Here is an 18,634-nt window from a genome sequence, read left to right on the forward strand (position 1 = left end):
ATCAAGGGTATCCTTTTTCACGCCGACCTGGCTCAGAAACCGAGTTACGAGGCCTTGTCCTACGTCTGGGGTGGTTCTACGGACAGGGTATCCATTTCTCTTCATGACGTAGAGTTTGGGGTTACACGCAATCTGTGGGCGGCTTTGTGCCGACTTCGATTACCAACCGAGCCAAGACTACTCTGGATTGACGCGATATGCATCAACCAAGACGATCTCGATGAGAGAAATCAACAAGTTGGCATCATGAAGGACATTTACAAGTCGGCCAGTCGAGTAGTCATCTGGATCGGCGAAGAAGCGGACGGCTCCCACCTTGTCTTTCAACACCTGCGGATGTGGAAAAAATATCGTGATGGCCCTTACCCTTACCACGAACCAGATGACGATCCACCTCGGTACGTTGGACGAACCGACGAAGCTTTCCAAGAGCTATGTCGAAGGCGCTAGTTCTTTCGGACCTGGACCATCCAAGAAAAGGCTTTGAGCCGTGATGCTGTTGTCGTCTGCGGTCAGGACGCAGAAGACTGGTCACTACTGCTCAGACCCACGTCCGGCTAGATAAAAGACGCGCTAGAAGCGCTCAACGAGGTACATGGCTCGACCCATATATCCAACCTGGACAAACTTGGTCCCAATTCTAGAGTAACATCTATCATTCGACATAGCCGACTCTGTCACGCGACTGATCCAAAAGACAAGGTATACGGCCTTTTAGGGTTGTTCAAGCATCCGTTGATCCCAGTAGACTACGGCATCAGTCTCGAAGCTGTATACACGAGATTCACCCAGGCAGTCATCCAACAGGAGAATAGTCTAGTCTTACTACATATGTTTGGAAACCGTGGACGAAAACAACCGCTGCCTTCTTAGGTTCCAGATTTCAGCACCCCGACGCCGATCATTCCATTACCTAATGTTCTTGATGGGTTGAGCTATCCTATGAACCCTATCAGCGAATACATAATACGCACTCCGCCTTGTCTAAGCTTCTCTGGATCCGAAATGAGCTTGAGAGGCTGCAACATCGACGCCGTTAATGCCGTCGGCGATAAGCTCGTAGCAGATGTTGCGTACGCGCCTGGAAAAAAAGCGTTCATGGAGGTTATGCAGAAGTGGGAATCACTCGCCGTGCGGCTTCGGCAAAAGCAATTTTCTCAGTCTATCACTGCAGCATTCTTCAACACACTCCGGGCGAGTAAGAAGGGAGATCCAATAGACAATAGTGGCTGGGAGTTGTCTAAAGCTTTAGAATGGTATGCTGAGTTTGGCACTGGCATCTTAAAGTCATTCGACAAAGCGTCCTTCACTGAGCTGGAAGTGATTGTGGAGTGGTACAAATGGAGACGTTGGAAGATATTGATAGGGTTCGATGCTGGAAGCTACTTGAGCGATATTGAGAATGTCTGCTATGGCAGATGCTTCTTTATCACCCAAAGAGGATCAATGGGCTTATGCCTGCCTGGAGCAAGATCCGGAGACCTAATCGTATGTTTCCCCGGAGGACGGTATCCATTTGTATTGCGCCCACAAATGGAGGGCAAATTCGTAATGGTCGGGGACTGTTATCTGCACAATCATTCTCAGTTCGATTTCACAATGGAAGACATCGAAGGCTTTGAATGGTTTACGTTACTATAGAAAATTAAACCTTATTCCATCTGCAAAGTAGGCCGGCTGGAATTCCTGCGTAGCGGCTGGTGAAATACTGTAGGGAAACGTCTGGATAGTCGGTTCACCTATTCTATAGCACCACACCACCCGTGAAGTTCACCTATCGTTCCCCCTGTGCCATCAACATTGACCGACTACCCTCGCATAGAATCCAAGATAGCGCGGACATTGGCAAAGTCCAGCTCGGCCAGCGTTTCCTCCCAAACCCGTTCGGTCACCACCTTCCCTTCAGGCGTGTACAAAAAAGCAGCAAAACTACGAGAAATGTCAGTAAAAAACCCGCATAGATCGAGAGAACACGGAAAACCTACGGGTGGATCTGCCAACTCATAAGGAAGCACCCATGCGACTCCTTCCCCTTACTCACCAGGGCGTCAACAAAACACGACGCACCCAGTTCCTTCGTCCTACCGGTAAGGGTGCCGAAGATCTTGACAGCGACCCTCATCACCCCCGTGGCATCGCGGATCAGTTCAGTACCCTTGCACCAGGCGGGGTCGGCCAGGTTGACGACGACGTCGTCGGCGGACACGAAGTCGACGAGCCGCCAGAGAAACATGTGCGCGAGCAGCTTGGACGAGTTGTAGTGTTCATCGCGGTCGAACGACTTCGGATCGTCAAAGGACGGCAGCAGCGGGTTTGCATTCCGGTTGGGGATCTTGGCAGCGAGCGTGAGCGCGGAGCTGACGATTGTCAGACGCGCAGGCTCGGTGCCTGGCGGACCTTTGGCCTTGAGGAGGGGAAGGAGAAGCGTGGCGAGGAGGACGGTCGAGAGGTAGTTGACTTGGAGGCACTCCTCGTGGCCGGTGCTCTTGACGGCGTTGAAGGTGAGCCGGATGAGCCCGGCGTTGAGGAGGACCATGTCGATGCGGGATAGCTGCGTCTCGGCGCGGCGGACGAAGGCTTGGATGGACTCGTACGAGCTCATGTCCAAGTGCCATACATCGACGCTGGCTTCGGGGCACAGCGCGCGGAGCTTGAGAGCGGCTGCTTCGCCTTTCTCGGTCGAACGCACAGCGAGGATTAGACGAGACAGTTTGAGCCCCAGAAGTTGCAGCCCGGCCTCATAGCCAAGCCCGCCGTTGCCTCCGGTGATGATGGCTGTCTTTCCCACAAGACTCGTTTCTGGAGCTGGCCATTGCGGCTCGGCGCAGAACTGGTTGCTAAAAAAGACGTTGGGGTAGAAGGGGGCAGTTGACGGCTGTAGGTCTTTTGAGCCAACCATTGAGACGGTGATGCGCCGACTGCTGTGGCCTTTGATGGTGCAGAGGTCAATGCGAATGAAATAATAGACTGTTCTGCAATCGCGAGAGAACGATGATATTTATGCAGAACATTGCCCCTGCTTCCCAGCCAGCCAGTCCGTGAAATCCGTACCATGGCCAAACAAGTCCAACACAATGATAGATTGTATGCTGATTCGAGCTTAGCTCTGCTCCATGTCCAAGTCTACACCAGTCCATTTGATTGGATGGCGAATGTTGAAGGATTAGTCGAGAATCCTTCCCGGGCCCATCTGAGGAGCTATGCCCGAAGTAGAATACAATCTTGCTGGAGGGCGCCACGGGAGTAAGCACAAGCTAAGCCAAATCCAGAATACAATCTCATCGCTTTTCAATCCGCAAGCACCCGTCAGCTTTGGCTTTCGCTTCGTCACCGTGTCGTCCTTCCATCCCAACAACTGCCTCCCGCTCGCACAAGGCATCGTCAGCCACGCGGCGTAGAGGCACTAGCAACTCCCTGCAGTCTTGCTTGCCTCATCACAGCCGCCTTGTTCGTCAGACCTCGTTTCCGTTTGTGGCCATCCAAGACTCAAGTGGCGAACTCCGGAGCACGCCCCCCATCATGGCTACCGTCCAGCGGCCAGGTAAGCGAGTCTTCAACTAGTAACTTGTTTTCGTTGGCCTCAACTTACGCGAGTTACTAGCGGGACTGCATTTCGTGGTATCGACCGATGTGGAGAAGGCGAATCCAGAGGTGCGCAAGCTCATCCGGAGCCATGTCATGCTAGGGAAGAACCGGGGGAGAACCCGAGTCTCTCGGAAGAGGAAAGCTACAGAGGGCAAAGATCCGTCGTCCCTTGAACACGAGACATCAGCCACAGATGTCTCGAGACACGACCAGGCCTTGGGGGGATCTTCGGCTGCATCTGCCACGACGCCTCACTCCATTCTCCCGCTCACTGTGCCCCGCAAGTTTGGGTCGGACTTGTCATCGATCCGGTTCGCCGACACTGTAGAGCCTGGGAGACTCGAGGTTGTTCTTCACTGTGCGTTCTTTCCGACCTCCACTTTTCGCTGGAGAAAGGCTCACCCAATCTCCAATCAGTCTCCTCCATTGCCAAGAAAGTCTTGTTCCCTCTGGAGGCCTGCATACTCTTCGAGAGCCCTGCTGAGGGATGGGTAGCGCCTATATCGCTAGACCCAGCCTATCTTCACGCCTTGGTTGTCGTGTCGCAGGGGTTTTTTGACACTGTTCTACCTCAAAAGCTCGCTCCTACTGACCGGCAGACATTGACGCATGTCGTAAAGGCGCTCAGGTTTCTTCGCCAACGGATGGCTCGCAATGACGACCAAGAAACCCTTTCCAACAGCACAGCCGCAGCCGTTGTGAACCTCGCCGGCTATGCTTTGATGACAGGAGACTCCGATACGGCCAGGCATCACATGGAAGGCCTCTGCAAGATAGTCAACCTGAGAGGCGGCGTGGCCGGATTCACTAGTAACAGGAAGCTCTTGGTCGAGATACTTCGGTAAGGACCCCAAACTCCAAACAATTTGGAATAAACGGTGACCGTGGCAGGTGTGATATAAGCATAGCATTGCAGAATGGAACGACTCCGGTCATCTTCAACACCACCTCGTCACCGGATCCCTTCGTCCCGTATCCAAACCTGACGTCGCTATTCAACCTGCATAAGTCAGCCGCCACGCGCTCCCGCCATGACTCAGCCATGTCTTTCGATGGCATCGACGATGGACTCGCCCGTGCGTGGACCGCCATTTCGGAGTTCTGCACGGCGATAAACTCGGCTGCTGTGACCCGACAGCGTATCTCCATGGCAATCCTACTGGAAACCATGGCCTCCGTCATGTATCGCCTCCTCAACGTGCGATTCGAGGCCAGCTCCAGCAACGAGGCGATCCGCCTCGGCCTGCTCGCTTTCTCATGTACCATTTTCCTCCCCAGGAGCTATCCGGGCTCGGCCCACCCTCATTTCACTCCTGAGTTCAAAGAATGCCTTATATCGATGGCATCCCACAATATCTCCTCACCGTTCTTGCTTTGGCTGTTGATGGTTGGAGCTGTATCGGTATTTGACGTTGTCGGTGACGAATGGCTGAGAAGTATGTTGCTCATCAACACCAACTTATGCAACGTGAGTTCGTGGAAAGGCATGCAGAATATGCTACAACCATTCATGTGGGTCAGCATGGTACACGACCAGCCAGGAAAGCGAGTGTTTGATTTCGTAGTCACCAGCGCAAATTACTAAGCCGAATGTGAGCAGTTTCATGCAGGAACAGTCATGCAAACGTTGGAGAGGTGTCCGCGGGCTTCATTCTGTTACCAACACCACTGTATTATTAGATTTTCACAGGTCACTCTGCGATGAAGTACGTCGGAATGCCGACCAAACAGCATCCGGATGGGGTCAGGTTCAGCTCTTTATTTCCGAACAAGGGACTTGTTCAACGACACGCCAACGCCAGAACATATTATAAAAGCCCTCTCGCGTCCTGCTCATGTTTCCCTCATCAAGTCAAAGATTCCAAGGCGATGGTCTCTCAATCGACAGCAGCGCTCGTGGTGGTGCGGCTGGGTGAGGGATATGAGATGCCCCATCCAGACGCAACCCCGGAAGAGTACGTATTCAGCCACTCGGGAGTAATCCTCAGACGCGGCAACATCCAGTACTACTACGTCCGCTCCCCCGACCAGCTTTTGGGCGATGCCCAGATCCGTGCGGAACAGTTCCTGGACAGCATGATCCCAGTGCCGCCGTCCCTAATCCACCCGCCTTTCGACTCGACAGCCGTCACACGCGCGCCGACGCCGATCCCGGACAATTGGTACGTAAAGCGAGCGAGAACCCTCTTCCAGTACTCACCTGAGAAGGGCATAGACGTGGATGTCGCCGATGTAGTGCAGAGCGAGGCGAAGGTGTGCGAGGTGATCAAGGCAGCAGGCCCGCATCCCAACGTGGCCACGTATTACGGATGCGAGGTGAGCCAGGTTGACGGACAAGGCGATGAGTTGTACATCACGGGTCTCTGTTTCCGCAAGTACAGGATGACGCTGGAGGAGAGGCTGGACGACCCATGGTCCTGGCCTCTCGATGTGGAGAAGTTCATGCGCGGCATCAAGGCCGGGGTGCAGCACCTCCATTCGCTCGGCCTGGTGCATTGCGACCTCTTTCCGGAAAACATCATGATGGACGAAGACGACGTGCCTGTCATCATCGACTTCGATTGTTGCAGGTCCATGGGTCAGGGCATGTCCAACAAGGGGACGGCTTGTGAGTGGACGAATCCCGAGCTCACGCATGCGGGGCCCGAGAACGATTGGTACAGCGTGGAGAGGATTCGGGAGTTCCTTACCGAGTGTGATGGTGGAGCGCGCTGATTCCACATTTCTCTTTTATTGTTTGATCGCGCATTGTTTGTTGTGTATCGTTGCTTCCATTGTTTAGTCTTCATTGTTGAAAAAAATCAAGAAAAAAAATTAGAGAACTTCTTAGATATCTTTCTAGAAGGTTTCTTCTATTATAAAAAAAGCCTTTCCCTTTCTTATATCTTAGTATGCGTGATGTGATGGCAATTTCGGACTACACGGTAAGGGTTTTCGGCACAGCAGCCATGATCACATCTCCAGAGTTTTCCGAAACCGTGATCCGGATCAGCTCTGGTTTGGGGATTAGTGTTGGTTGCGGCCGTCTGGAAACATGTGGAATTGAGGATGCAGGTGGAAATGCTGTCGGCATCCATTACTCGTTTTGCTCCCCCGTTCTCAGGCTTCCAAACTCTCTTCCCGTACAATTCTTGATTCACACCACACGCATCGTATACGCACTCGTCCTCTCCCCCTCAGGCCGCGCATCCCACTCCCTCAACACGGCGGGCAGTTCATCCTCCTCCCAGCTCTCCCAAATACTCTTCTCCCGGGGCGCCCACCCGAGCTCCCTCAACCTAACAGCTCTACTCCTCGAATTCAGCCCGATGGCTGGCCCCGTCCCCGCCGCGAAGAGCTGATCCCAATCCTCCCTCTCAAAACTCCTCACTTCGGCCTTCTGCAACCTCCCTGCCTTGACCAGACTTTCCGCAACCTTCTCCGCAACCTCTTTCCAGCTAAACTCACTTCCATTCTCACAGAAAAAGTAGGGATTCTCCCGCAGCCACGCTCCATCCTCCCTCTCCTCCATCGCATGCAGCAGCACAACATAAGCGCGTGCCAGGTCCTTGACGTGGATCTGCGACTCCACACTCAACCCCGGCCCAACATGGCCGGCCCAGCCGCGCACGAGGGCAAAGCGCGCAATCGTCGGCAGCTGAATCGTCAGCCTTCCATGGCTCTCGTTCCAGCCGTAGATCTCGGGCGGGATCATGATGGCGATTTTGGCCTTGGCCCCGAGCTCCTCGCGAGCGGCGCGGGCAATGGCCAGGTCGACGAAGCGGTGCGGCTGCGTGTCGGGCAGCCCGTCAATCGTCGCGGCGTCGGCGTCGGTGTAGATCTTGTCGCCCTTGTACGCCCCGAGCGCCTGGTCGTCGAGCAGCGACGTGCCCGACGTGTGGATGTAGATGGTGGATTGGCCGGCGGCGGCGCGCTGGCGGACGCCGGCGAGCACGGCTTCGGCGGACGCGAGATGGTCGGCGGTCGCGGTGTGGATGACGATCTTGATGTGGTTAGTTGGAGGAGATGAAAATGGATGGATTAAGGGGGGCAAGCACACACGTCGGAGTTCGCGGCGTGCTTGGTGATAAGCGGCTGGTCGTCCAGGTCGCCGAAGACTACCTGCGCGCCGGATTTTCTAATGCCGGCGGCGTGCTGCTCGCGGCGCACGAGACCGGTGACGTGGTAGCCTTCGGCGACCAGGAGATCGACGACATTCCAGCCGATAAAGCCGGGTCCGATGATGAAGACTGACTTTCCCGACATTGTAGTATGTTGTTGTTGTTGTTGTCGTCGTCGATGAAGCGGGGTACATAGCGATATAATAAAGTGGAGAGGCAGTTGATTGGTAATCGTCGTCGACGCACGCTGCTGGTGGGTCGCCGGATATCGTTTGCCTGATATCTCCGGCCTCGGAGACAGACTGTTTGGGTACACGGTAGTGGGATAAGATATTTCTTGCAACTAGGAAGTTTTTCGCGGCAAGGAAACCAACCCGTCGTAATGCACTGTGCAAAGGCGGTCGATATATCGGGCCATGTCCGAATAGTTCGGAGCTGACTAAGAAAGCCTCCGAATCACGTTACTCCGAAATTGCCTATTCAGGCAGCGCAGTCTTCCGAGCAAGCAAAATGGCATTGCTCGCAGCTATATAAGCACTTCCCTAGCTGCAAAGCCTTCTTACAGATCCCCAGCTCTTTTATTCTCCACCAGAACCGCACTTGTACGTCGTTGCAGTGACAGCCACGCCTGCGCCGTTTTTCACTTCTTTCTACTCTTGCTTCATCACGTTGAAAGTACTTCACCCATCGACCAGACAATGGAATGCAACAACCACGCACTAGACTCGATGAGCGATGAGGACGAATTTGGCTTGCACCAAAGCGGAGACACGGCCCTTAAAAAGGGAACAGAAAAGAGGCAGAAATACGGATGGAGATTCTGGGCTATCTTCTCCGGTCTTGCTGTCACCGCACTGATCAGCGGTATGGAGGGCGTCATTCTATCCACGGCGCTGCCGACCATCTCGCGCGATCTTGGTCCCGGAGAAAATTACTCGTGGGTCATTAATGCCTACTTCCTCACCAGGTAAGCCCACAGAACTCTCATGGAAACTATTCGCTGACTCTTCCTACGACAGCGCTGCGGTCCAGCCGCTATACGGCCAACTCGCTGACATATTTGGGCGGAGATGGAACATGCTGGGCGCCGTCGCAATTTTCGGTCTCGGCAGTGGCATCTGCGGGGGCGCAACGAGCTCCTCCATGCTGATAGCAGGCCGCGCCGTCCAGGGCATCGGCGCGGGCGGGCTCAACATGCTCATTGACGTGATCATTTGCGATCTGGTGCCGTTGCGTGAGCGCGGCATGTACGTCGGCCTGCTCTTCATGATCGTCACCGTCGGCTCTGCCTGTGGGCCTGTAGTTGGCGGCGCCATCGTCGACAATACATCCTGGCGCTGGGTCTTCTACTTCAACCTGCCCTTCTGTGGCCTCGCCCTGGCTATGCTCTGGGCCTTCCTTCGCACGGCTTTTCGAAACGACGCCTCTCTCGCTGACAAACTCAAGCGCATCGACTACATCGGCAATGCTATCATCATGGGTGCCACCGTCGCCATGCTCTTCGCCGTCACCTACGGCGGCACCCGTTACGCCTGGTCATCTGCACACACCCTTGTGCCGCTCATCCTGGGCCTCCTCGGCCTGGTCCTCTTTGCCCTCTTCGAACGTTCCCCTTTCGCCGCAAACCCTGTCATCCCGCCGCGTCTCTTCGCGAACCGCACCTCCTGCATCGCTTACTTCGTCACCTTCCAGCACTCCATCGTCACATACTGGGTCACCTTTTTCCTGCCCGTCTACTTCCAGGCCGTTAAGCGGGCGGCGCCCACGCGTGCCGGCGTTATGATGCTCCCCACGGTCACCATCTTCGCGCCCTTTGCCGCCATTGCCGGCGGGGTGGTTGCCAAAACCGGGCGCTACAAGCCGATCAAACTGGGCGGCATGGTCGTCGTCACCGTCTGCGTTGGAAGCCTGTCGGTGCTGGACGCGAGCACGCCCACGGCCGTCTGGGTCGTCCTGCAAGGGCTGGTGGCGGCGGGCCTGGGGGCGGTCATCAGCACGCTGCTGCCGGCGATCCAGGCCGGCGTGCCCGAGACCGAGGCCGCGTCGACGACGGCCACGCTCGCCTTTGTACGCAGCATCGCGACGGTTTGGGGCATCGCGATACCCGCTGCCATCTTCAACAACCGCTTCGATCAGCTGCTGCCGGGGGTCGAGGATGCGGGCGTCAGGGCGGCGTTGGTGAATGGCAAGGCCTACGAGCGCGCGTCGAGGGACTTTATCAACGGTTTCCAGGAGCCGCTGAGGAGCCAGATTGTTGGCGTGTATGCACGCAGTTTGAGCAGGAGCTGGGCGGTTGCTGTCGTGTTTGCGGGCACGGCGCTGCTTGCGACCGTGTTCGAGAAGGAGCTCAAGCTAAGAACGGAGCTGGAAAACGAGCATGGCCTTGAGAAGAAGAAGGATGATGTGAATGCCACGGAAAACGGCACCCTGTAAAGATAATTGACCCGACGGAAGACGTGCTCTTGCAAGACTACCCAGTAGATTTGATATATTTCCCAGCCGATGATCTGCGTGCCGAACCATTGCACATGAATTCAGTGATGTTTGTAACGGAATGTCGGAGTTCGGAGTGGCTGATACGGATGTGGCGCAAAAACCCTCCGAAGGGGTTCGCTCTGACACTTTCCAGCCGGGGCCGCACCAAGCATCTCAAATAATTTCAAATGTTTCTCTTAGTTGTCATAGGCCTGCTTTGAGAGGAGCCTGGACGGATAGCAACGAAGGAAACAAGAAAGAAGATGCGGGACAATGATGGGAGGCATTGACCATGGTGGGGGCGATCGCTGGGTAGTTGGAGCGGAGTGTTGGCAAACTTAAGCTCCGGCGGCGCAGCTGGACGTCGCCTCCTCCTACACCCACCAACATGTCTTCCGACGACGGAGCATCGCGACGATCGGCATGCGACCGCTGCCGCAAGCACAAGCTCCGATGCGAACGCGACGCCCAGCAGAGCGAGTGCCGCCGATGCCTCAAAGCCGGCGCCCGTTGCAGCACCGGCTGCGCGATGCCTACAGGCCGGCCGCGGCTGCCACGCTCTCACTGCCCGACGCCGCAGCAACAGGACCAGCTGCAGCCCACGCCCTCATCCGACTGTTCTTGGACGCCATCCATGCAGCCCCAGGCTCCCGCCACCTTCGACGCGCCATTCCTCGACGCGCCATTCCTCGACGGCGACTTCGACTTCGACTTCCAAGCCTTTCTGCCCGTCGACACATCCACGCCTGGTCATCCCCCTCCGCCCTCCGACAGGCGCCAGGAATGCCTCCAAAAGCTCGGAGAGCTGCACTCGGCACTGCTGGCCGACCTCAGCACTGTGCGCGCTTCCAGAGTCGCAACCGAGTCGTCCATCACCGCCCTCCGCGCCGACGCCGCCGCCCACGAGAACTGCGGCTGCAACGTGCCCATCGGCCGCATGCTGACCACGTCGGCCCAGCTCCTGGAGATCCTGCACTACTTTGCGCCGCCTTCATCTCCTTCCGCCCCAACTGTCACGGGCTCCGACGAGCTGCTGCGCCCCGACATCCCCACCACCCTCTCCATCCTCGCCTGCTACGCCGCCCTCCGCCGCATATACCGCACCATCTTCGCCTGCATCGACGCCTCGCTCCGCAACTTTCCCCCGCCCCTCCGCTCCGCCGCCCTGCCACCGCTGTTCCCCGGCCTCGCCCTCGGCGGCTTCCAGCTCGGCGGCAACGTCGGCCTGCAGGTGCTGATTGTCGCCCAGCTGAGTGAGACCATGCTGGCTAAGATTGACGCCGCCCTGGGAGCTGGCGGCGCCGGCCGCGGTCTTGTTGGAAAACAGCCCGCGGCAGCCGACATGTTGAAGGCCATGATGACCGAGGAGGAGGCCGAGGGGCCGGGAGAGGGCATGCCGGGCGGTTGCAGGCCGCTGGGGGAGATTGTGGGGAGTGTAAAGCGCTTATGCTAAGCGCCGTATAGATCGTTTAATTAGAGTATATAGTATTGCAATAAAAAAAATAAAGATAACTAGTATTCTAAACGTGTTACGTTTTTCGCTTTTACGACATAAATAACTGCCTTTAATTCTTTTACGAGCAAACAAAAAAGTTTCTTAAACCGCCGGCCTCTCGTACATGGCTATTTGCTGGCAATCGCAAGGCCGACGGCGCTCTCTAGTGTCTTTTAGTCCGATGGAAACGTAAGCCTCTCCAGAGACTCGCCGGAAAAGAAGGAGCGGCGAGTGAAGGCGGCTGCAACGGCCGATGGTGGGTCGGCCTCGTTTTGCAACGGCGATGAACCGCCAGACGAGCTCAATTCCGCCGACGCCGATTCCGGGTAGGGTGAAGGGAAGATGGCTTCGGTGATGTCGCTTCGCCGGTCAGGAATTGCATCTTCCATGACGACAGGCAGCAAGCTTAATCGTATAGACTTTTCCTTTTTAGACTTTTGCATAGATGATCGATTAGGCCTGATCACTCAAACATCTGCTCCAAAGTGACACTACCGATTCTGCTGTTGACTACGCTTATGCAAATTAAACAGTAACTACGTCTGAAAACTCAAGATGGCTGCACATGGATCCGCATGGAACCGGGAACCTGAAAATCCATCCATGCCACGTGCCTCACATAATCTCTCCTCACTCTAATCTCTCAACCTCAAGGCTGCGTCGCCTGTAGGGAGAGATTTATGATGAGGTTTCACCCAGTACATGAAACGAAAGTAATTCGCAAAAGCAAACCCGGTATAGGTAACCGGAACATACCTCGCGCCACGGTGAATCCACCACAGCGCCGTCTTGGCCGCCCATCGCGCCGAAACCAGGGCCGGTCCCATCTTCGACGCGAAGGCAGCAGGGACAATGTGGCGGTAGACAAAAGATTCGTCGTCGTAGTAGGCACGCGCATACGGCACGAATGCGCGCTTCGAGTCCGTGTAGCTCCGCATGTCGTCCGTCCAGGACCCGTGCAACTCGGCCTCGCTGCCGACGTACCACACCTCCGGCAGCATCTTGGTGCTCGACCCCCGGTGCACCCGCTTGAAGAGCTCGATCATGGCAACGGCTGCTTTGCAGTTGGCATCGAGCGCGCTGTCCGCCTTCTTCGTTCCGTGCGCGAGGATCAGAACATCCGTGTCGGCCAGGATCGGAGCGAGGGCCGCGTAGTCGTCGGACGTCCAGTCCACGCCGAACTGAAGGGGCCGGATGCACTTTACTCGGTCCGCCGCCAGCTGCTCGGTGAGAGCTTGCCCGAGGGCCCCGCCCGATCCGGTCATGGCGACGCGCCGGTTCCGCAGCGTGACGGCGGTGCCGAAGAGCCAGTCGAACACGCGCACCATCGAGCCGAAGTAGTTCTGCGGATCGACGTGGTGCAGGGCGTGGTACTCGGGCCCGACGAACAGGAAGTGGGGATCCTTGGGGACGCGCGTGTACGGGATGTGGTTGGAGTCGCGGCCTTCGATCCACGCGACGTCGAGGGAGCGCGCGGTTTGGATGGCTAGGACCAGGGCCAGACCCTCTTTCGAGGTCATGCCCGGGTCGGACACGAGAAGTCGGGTGAAGAGCCAGCTAAGCGTGGTTCCGACTATTTGGCAGACAAGCTCTAGAGATAGATGGTAAACAGCGTTTCGGACGCTGTAGGCCTCGTTGAATTTTAGGTTGCGGTCGAAGTAGACGTGGTGGTACCGATGGATCCGTGCGATGTATCGGAGGGTATGGGAGGAAGACCGGCCCGAGTTATGGGCAATCCAGTGAACGCAATCGTAGAGAACTGATCCCACGAGGAAATGGGTTATTCCAAACAAGATGTTGCGGATCAGCCGCGACAGGCTGAAAAGCGGGATAGGAACGACAGTAGAGATAGAGGGCATGATGGGTTTAATGAGTGAGGTGTTCTTAACAAAGACTAATTAAGAAATGTTGAAGGAGAATTGGCGCATCGTTAATGAGCGCCACGGGTACTGGTAATATAGCCGCCGCTAGCAAGGTCCGCGAAAAACAACAGGGGAAAAGCAAAGGAAATACATCAAGCGCGGTAGCAGTCCCGTCGTAGACAATTAGCAATGGCAAGAAACGGCATAACCTGCGGCGTGGCAACAGCCACACTGCCTCGCGAACACGAACAATGGCTACATCCGGTGCTCGGACATGTAAAAAAGCTCGAGCCTTCGTGAGATTGGGTTCCTAATCCCGCTCTAGAGTGTAGTTCTTAAAGGCGTTTAAGTAGGTGTGGCGCAGTGACTTTCGTTGGCACGAGCTCAGCAATCGCGAATACGAAAAAGGCATAATCCGGGACGCGCCGGATTCCCGCGTATCGAAAGAAAGTCGGCTGAGTGAAGACGGACGTATCTATCGCGTAGAAATGTTCCTGTATGAGGCTCTCCTCGGCAGGGATAAGCCTACAAAAGGGCAGGGATATAGTTGTGTTCCCTTAATTCTTTCGCCTGCAGATACGAGGGACAGTTGATTAAGAGGCCCGGTAAGGAGATCATTCTTGGATTAGCCTGTAAGGCTATTACCGATAGCCGCCGCTAAAGTTTTAGATCTGCAATCCATTGTCCTATGTTTGCTCGAAATAGGCGCGACCCTTTGGGTAGACAGCTCTGCCAGGGGAAGGTCTAGTGTGGCTGAAACCACCGTTGTTAAACATAGTGCCATTCCGACTACTTTTTCTCGTATTCGCGGCATCATGTCTTTTTGTGCGGCGAGGCACTCTTGTAGGCGCTCTTGTAGAAATGTATTGGGGGCACCGTTGGACGTGCGTTGCGGCAGTGTCGGAGAAACTGCTTACTCATCGCCGCTCTGAAACTAGTCGCTGGTAAGGCATATTTCGGTAAAACAAGCTTTTGTTTCGGCATTTTCACGCGACAGATCTGCACGGAAATGCCGCGCTTGACCAATAAGTAGGTCTGTTCCACGTAGTGATGGTTAAAAAGGCTCGTATACTTCTGGTCGTGCTGATTAGTGATGTGCGATCAATTGTGCCTTGGAAACATATAAGGCAGGATTATTTGATCGAAAATATACAAAGACCGAGATCCGCTCAATCAACTCCGAGCGTGGCTCAGCGCCATATAATTCCGTTAGTTGTAACCTACTTCCACGTGCGAACCTTATTCTAAATCTCGTCGGTCAGCCTTAGCATTCCAATATTTACCCTTCCCGTGCCACACCTGGCCAGAGATCTATGTTTGGTAAGCCTCGCCGCAAGTCGCTCTCAATACACCGTCGCAATCACGATAGTCCCCCCGACAAAGCGTTTTGCGGAAGGCTTCGAAGCGATCTTCCGGACTTGCATAGGCTTTCATCTTTTCCAGTGCAATCTCTTTCTACTCGTCGCAAGTGGATTTCCACGCAGCTTCATCCCCTTGGAGCGGCGCTGGGTGCGCACTTTGGACCTCATCCACCATAATCCCTTTCAACGCAAGAGTCTTCAGGTCAGCCGAGAATCGAACGGTGTCGGAACCCAGCGCCGTCTGGATTTCTTCCCAAGGGCGGGAGTAGTCGACCTGGACGAAGTTGCGGTCGGCCTCGGTCGCCAGCCCCAGCAGCGCGTAGACGCGGTCCTCGAACTCCGTGCACTCGAGCGTCTCGGTTATGGGCATGGCGTGCAGGAGTGGCCAGCCGCCTGCGCCGAGGACGTCCCACTCGTGCAAGCAGCTCCGGAGCTTGCACTGCGCGAAAGCGTCCCCCCGGTTGTTGCCCAGGTTGTCGAAGATGAGGTCGGTGCTGAGCTTGACGATGCGCGTGAAGTCGGTGGTCTGGTTGCCGCACTGTGCCGGGCCTTGGTTAGTAAGTTCCGTTCCTGCCCCAAAAGGTTCAGGAAAGGTTTGATTGGTTCCTCGGAATGAACATGACTGAGCGAATACGAACGAACGGGGGAACGAGTACGAAATGAACGGGTAAGAGCAGTATCCCCTTCGGAAAAAGCAGCAGCTGACGGATGCTGCGGTAGAATGAAGTGGATGCTCCAGGAACAGTTCATAAGCTAGGCCACCCGAAGAATATGGCGCAGCGGCGGATGGCCTGTTCGAAGAAGAAGTGGATCCACTATACGCAAAATGACGCTGTATACGTAAAACTGACAATTGGTTAAAACTGTTTTCTCAGCCTTAATCTCCAAAGAACTACTGCACAAAACGGAAACAGAGCCAATAAGTTGCGGATATCGGTCGGAACAGCTGAGCCTCAGGTTACCCGCGGTGCACCTCGCGATCATGTAGAAACGTGACGGCTACTTTGGCCAAACATATGGTCTATGGTCTACACCGAATACGGGTAGTAGTTGACACTGACCTTCCCCCTGAGAGTACTTATACCTCTGACCCTGCAAGTTCTCTCTTCCAATTCACAGAACATCTTTCTGCCTACGCAAACAGTCTCGAATCGACCATGCGTATCTGGCACAGCATTTCGGCATTCCTTTGCCTCTTACCTCCCTGCAATGCGGCAGACACTCCCTCGAATTGCAAATGCGTCAGTCGCTGCATGGCCTTACCAATCTTCTAGTTTCTCGCCTCACATTTCGACAGGTACCCGCTGATCCCTGCTGGCCGTCCGACTCGGCCTGGGCCTCCCTGAACGCCACCGTCTCCGGCCGCCTCATCCGCACGCAGCTGCCCGCCTCCGTCTGCTACTCGTCCGAGGCAAACTACGATCCCGAGGCGTGCGAGGCGCTGATGTCCAGCTGGACGACCTCCGCCTTTCACTCCAACGACCCGGCCAGCGTGCCTGGTCCGCAGGCCGCCGACAACAGCTGCAACCCCATCTACCCGAACGGGACCAGCGTCGCCGGCGATCCGAATGCCGGCAGCAAAGGCTGCTCTATCGGCAACTACCCGCCGTACGTGGTCAACGCGACGGAGGCGGGCCATGTGCAGGCCGCCGTTAAGTTCGCCATCGACCACAATCTGCGGCTGAACGTCAAGAACACGGGACACAGCTCTTACAGAGCCGTTGCGCACGGCAGTCTTTCGTGAGTGAAATGGACAACACCTTCCTCCACTACTCCTATCCTTGAGAGACTGACACCCCGGGGACTACAGCATCTGGACGCACCACATGAAGGGGTTCGAGTTTCACGACCGCTTCATCCCCGCAGGCTGCCCGGCCAACTCTCCCGACGCACACATGGCGGCCACCGTCGGCGCGGGCACGCAAGACGCCGAAGTGTTCTCCAAGGCCGGCGAGCACAAGGCCATCATGGTCGGCGGCACCAATCCCGTAAGCAAAAGCAGGCCTTCCAGCCCACTCCCCCCGAGAAACGCCGACTAACACAACAACGAAACAGGACGTCGGCGTCCTCGGCTGGGCCACAGGCGGCGGCCACGGCTTCATGACGACGACCTACGGCACCGGCGCGTCCAACATCCTCTCCGCATCCGTCGTCACCCTCACCGGCGAGCTCGTCACCGCCAACGCGTGCCAGAACACGGACATCTACTGGGCACTTCGCGGCGGCGGCAGCGGCACCGTCGGCGTCGTACTCAGCCTGACCATGGCCGCGTACCCGGAGCCCTTCGTCAACCTGGGCACCGTCAACATCGCCGCGCGCAACGGCAGCAGCACATCCACCAACAGCACGGCCTGGTACGCGACGGTGGCGCGCGCGCACGCGCTGCTGCCGGCGCTGCACGACGCCGGCTTTCAGGGGTACTACGTGCTCGCGGCGCCGGCGGAGAAAGGCGCCCAGCCGCCGAGCTTCGGGCTGAGCTTGTTCAACTTAGAGAAGGACAACGCGACGGTGCAGGCGGCGTGGCGGGGGTTTGCGACGGCGCTGGAGAAGGGGTTTGACAATGAGCAGACGACGGCGACGGCTAGCTTGACGGCGCGCGTGGGGACGTGGAGCGAGCTGTACGCGGCGCTGCCGGCGCCGGGGGATTCGGCGGGCAAGGGCGGCGGCGCGCGCACGTCGCGGTTGATTTCGCGGAAGGTGGTGCTGGAGGACGAGGAGGCGCTGGCCAGGACGCTGGAGCGCGTGGGGCCGGGGTTGGTGCCGCAAAAGGTGAGTGGTGGGATGCTCCTGTGTCTCTCTTCTTCCTCTTCTTTCTTGCTCCCTGCATACATATCGATGAGACTCTTCGCCTCTCCCTTGTTCCCATCCTGCTGACGCCAAACCACCACCACCCCAGGGCCCCATCACCGCCAACCGCATCGTCGGCAGCTTCGTCACGCCCCGCACCTCACCGCCATCCAACTCGACCTCGCTCCACCCCGCCTGGCGCGACGCCGTCGTGCACCTCATCGTCGACAACTCCTGGTCTGACGCCCTGCCCGCCGATGCCGCGCGCGAGGCCGAGCACGCAATGACGCACGAAGTGGGCGGTGCGCTGAGGGAGCTGGCGGGGCCCGGTTCGGGGGCGTATATCAACGAGGTACGTGCCCAATCACTATATATTGTCTTTTTAGGGGGGAAGAAAGGCTGAGGATGCGCTGACACGTCTTGGGTGAGAAACAGTGCGATGAGAATGAACCGGATTGGCAGGACTCGCTGTACGGGCCGAGTTACGGGAGGCTGAGCGAGATTAAGCGGCGCCGCGATCCGCACGCGTTGTTGTGGTGTAAGCACTGCGTGGGCGGTGAGGCGTGGGCCGAGGACGAGGATAGAAGGCTGTGCCGTGCGGTTTAAGTAATTGACGAGAGCTTAGTGGTTGAATCCAAAGGGGGATGTGTTTCGCGTGAGGAACCGTCATAACATTTGCACCAGAGTACGCGAGCGCCGGGTGAAGTTATACGAGAGGTCGGCGAGGGCGGCGTAGGGTAGCCAACAAATAAAGATAAATAAAGATAGAGTTTAATCTTTAGTTAATTAGTAGGCGGAGGGTTAGGGTTAGGGTTAGGGTTAGGGTTAGGGTTAGGGTTAGGGTTAGGGTTAGGGTTAGGGTTAGGGTTAGGGTTAGGGTTAGGGTTAGGGTTAGGGTTAGGGTTAGGGTTAGGGTTAGGGTTAGGGTTAGGGTTAGGGTTAGGGTTAGGGTTAGGGTTAGGGTTAGGG

At 56.4% G+C, this 18,634-nt stretch overlaps 8 protein-coding genes across 8 annotated transcripts; 5 read left to right on the forward strand and 3 right to left on the reverse strand.

The window, feature by feature from the left end:
• Nucleotides 1-1,808: 1,808 nt before the first annotated feature.
• On the reverse strand, nucleotides 1,809-2,899 carry SLS55_009198 (uncharacterized protein; the record flags this gene model as incomplete). The annotated part of the gene is made up of 2 exons (XM_066780601.1): nucleotides 1,809-1,929; nucleotides 1,986-2,899. The coding sequence occupies 2 exons, from the start codon at nucleotides 2,897-2,899 to the stop codon at nucleotides 1,809-1,811; spliced, it is 1,035 nt and encodes a 344-aa protein (XP_066629830.1).
• Nucleotides 2,900-5,286: 2,387 nt separating this feature from the next.
• On the forward strand, nucleotides 5,287-6,300 carry SLS55_009199 (uncharacterized protein; the record flags this gene model as incomplete). Its single annotated transcript, XM_066780602.1, has 2 exons — nucleotides 5,287-5,291; nucleotides 5,553-6,300. 2 exons carry the CDS (start codon nucleotides 5,287-5,289, stop codon nucleotides 6,298-6,300), a joined length of 753 nt encoding a protein of 250 aa, XP_066629831.1.
• A 421-nt stretch (nucleotides 6,301-6,721) lies between these two features.
• On the reverse strand, nucleotides 6,722-7,781 carry SLS55_009200 (uncharacterized protein; the record flags this gene model as incomplete). Its single annotated transcript, XM_066780603.1, has 2 exons — nucleotides 6,722-7,682; nucleotides 7,777-7,781. The coding sequence occupies 2 exons, from the start codon at nucleotides 7,779-7,781 to the stop codon at nucleotides 6,722-6,724; spliced, it is 966 nt and encodes a 321-aa protein (XP_066629832.1).
• A 770-nt stretch (nucleotides 7,782-8,551) lies between these two features.
• Nucleotides 8,552-10,118, forward strand: SLS55_009201 (uncharacterized protein; the record flags this gene model as incomplete). Its single annotated transcript, XM_066780604.1, has 2 exons — nucleotides 8,552-8,560; nucleotides 8,718-10,118. 2 exons carry the CDS (start codon nucleotides 8,552-8,554, stop codon nucleotides 10,116-10,118), a joined length of 1,410 nt encoding a protein of 469 aa, XP_066629833.1.
• Nucleotides 10,119-10,794: 676 nt separating this feature from the next.
• Nucleotides 10,795-11,613, forward strand: SLS55_009202 (uncharacterized protein; the record flags this gene model as incomplete). The annotated part of the gene is made up of 1 exon (XM_066780605.1): nucleotides 10,795-11,613. One exon carries the CDS (start codon nucleotides 10,795-10,797, stop codon nucleotides 11,611-11,613), a length of 819 nt encoding a protein of 272 aa, XP_066629834.1.
• A 677-nt stretch (nucleotides 11,614-12,290) lies between these two features.
• SLS55_009203 (uncharacterized protein) lies at nucleotides 12,291-13,514 on the reverse strand (the record flags this gene model as incomplete). Its single annotated transcript, XM_066780606.1, has 1 exon — nucleotides 12,291-13,514. The coding sequence occupies one exon, from the start codon at nucleotides 13,512-13,514 to the stop codon at nucleotides 12,291-12,293; it is 1,224 nt and encodes a 407-aa protein (XP_066629835.1).
• A 2,521-nt stretch (nucleotides 13,515-16,035) lies between these two features.
• On the forward strand, nucleotides 16,036-16,622 carry SLS55_009204 (uncharacterized protein; the record flags this gene model as incomplete). Its single annotated transcript, XM_066780607.1, has 2 exons — nucleotides 16,036-16,039; nucleotides 16,153-16,622. 2 exons carry the CDS (start codon nucleotides 16,036-16,038, stop codon nucleotides 16,620-16,622), a joined length of 474 nt encoding a protein of 157 aa, XP_066629836.1.
• An 82-nt stretch (nucleotides 16,623-16,704) lies between these two features.
• On the forward strand, nucleotides 16,705-17,752 carry SLS55_009205 (uncharacterized protein; the record flags this gene model as incomplete). The annotated part of the gene is made up of 3 exons (XM_066780608.1): nucleotides 16,705-16,712; nucleotides 16,805-16,812; nucleotides 16,962-17,752. The coding sequence occupies 3 exons, from the start codon at nucleotides 16,705-16,707 to the stop codon at nucleotides 17,750-17,752; spliced, it is 807 nt and encodes a 268-aa protein (XP_066629837.1).
• Nucleotides 17,753-18,634: the final 882 nt, after the last annotated feature.

The sequence above is a fragment of the Diplodia seriata genome (genome assembly GCF_021436955.1).
Source record: "Diplodia seriata strain FDS-637 chromosome Unknown scaffold_9, whole genome shotgun sequence".
Classification (NCBI taxonomy): domain Eukaryota; kingdom Fungi; phylum Ascomycota; class Dothideomycetes; order Botryosphaeriales; family Botryosphaeriaceae; genus Diplodia; species Diplodia seriata.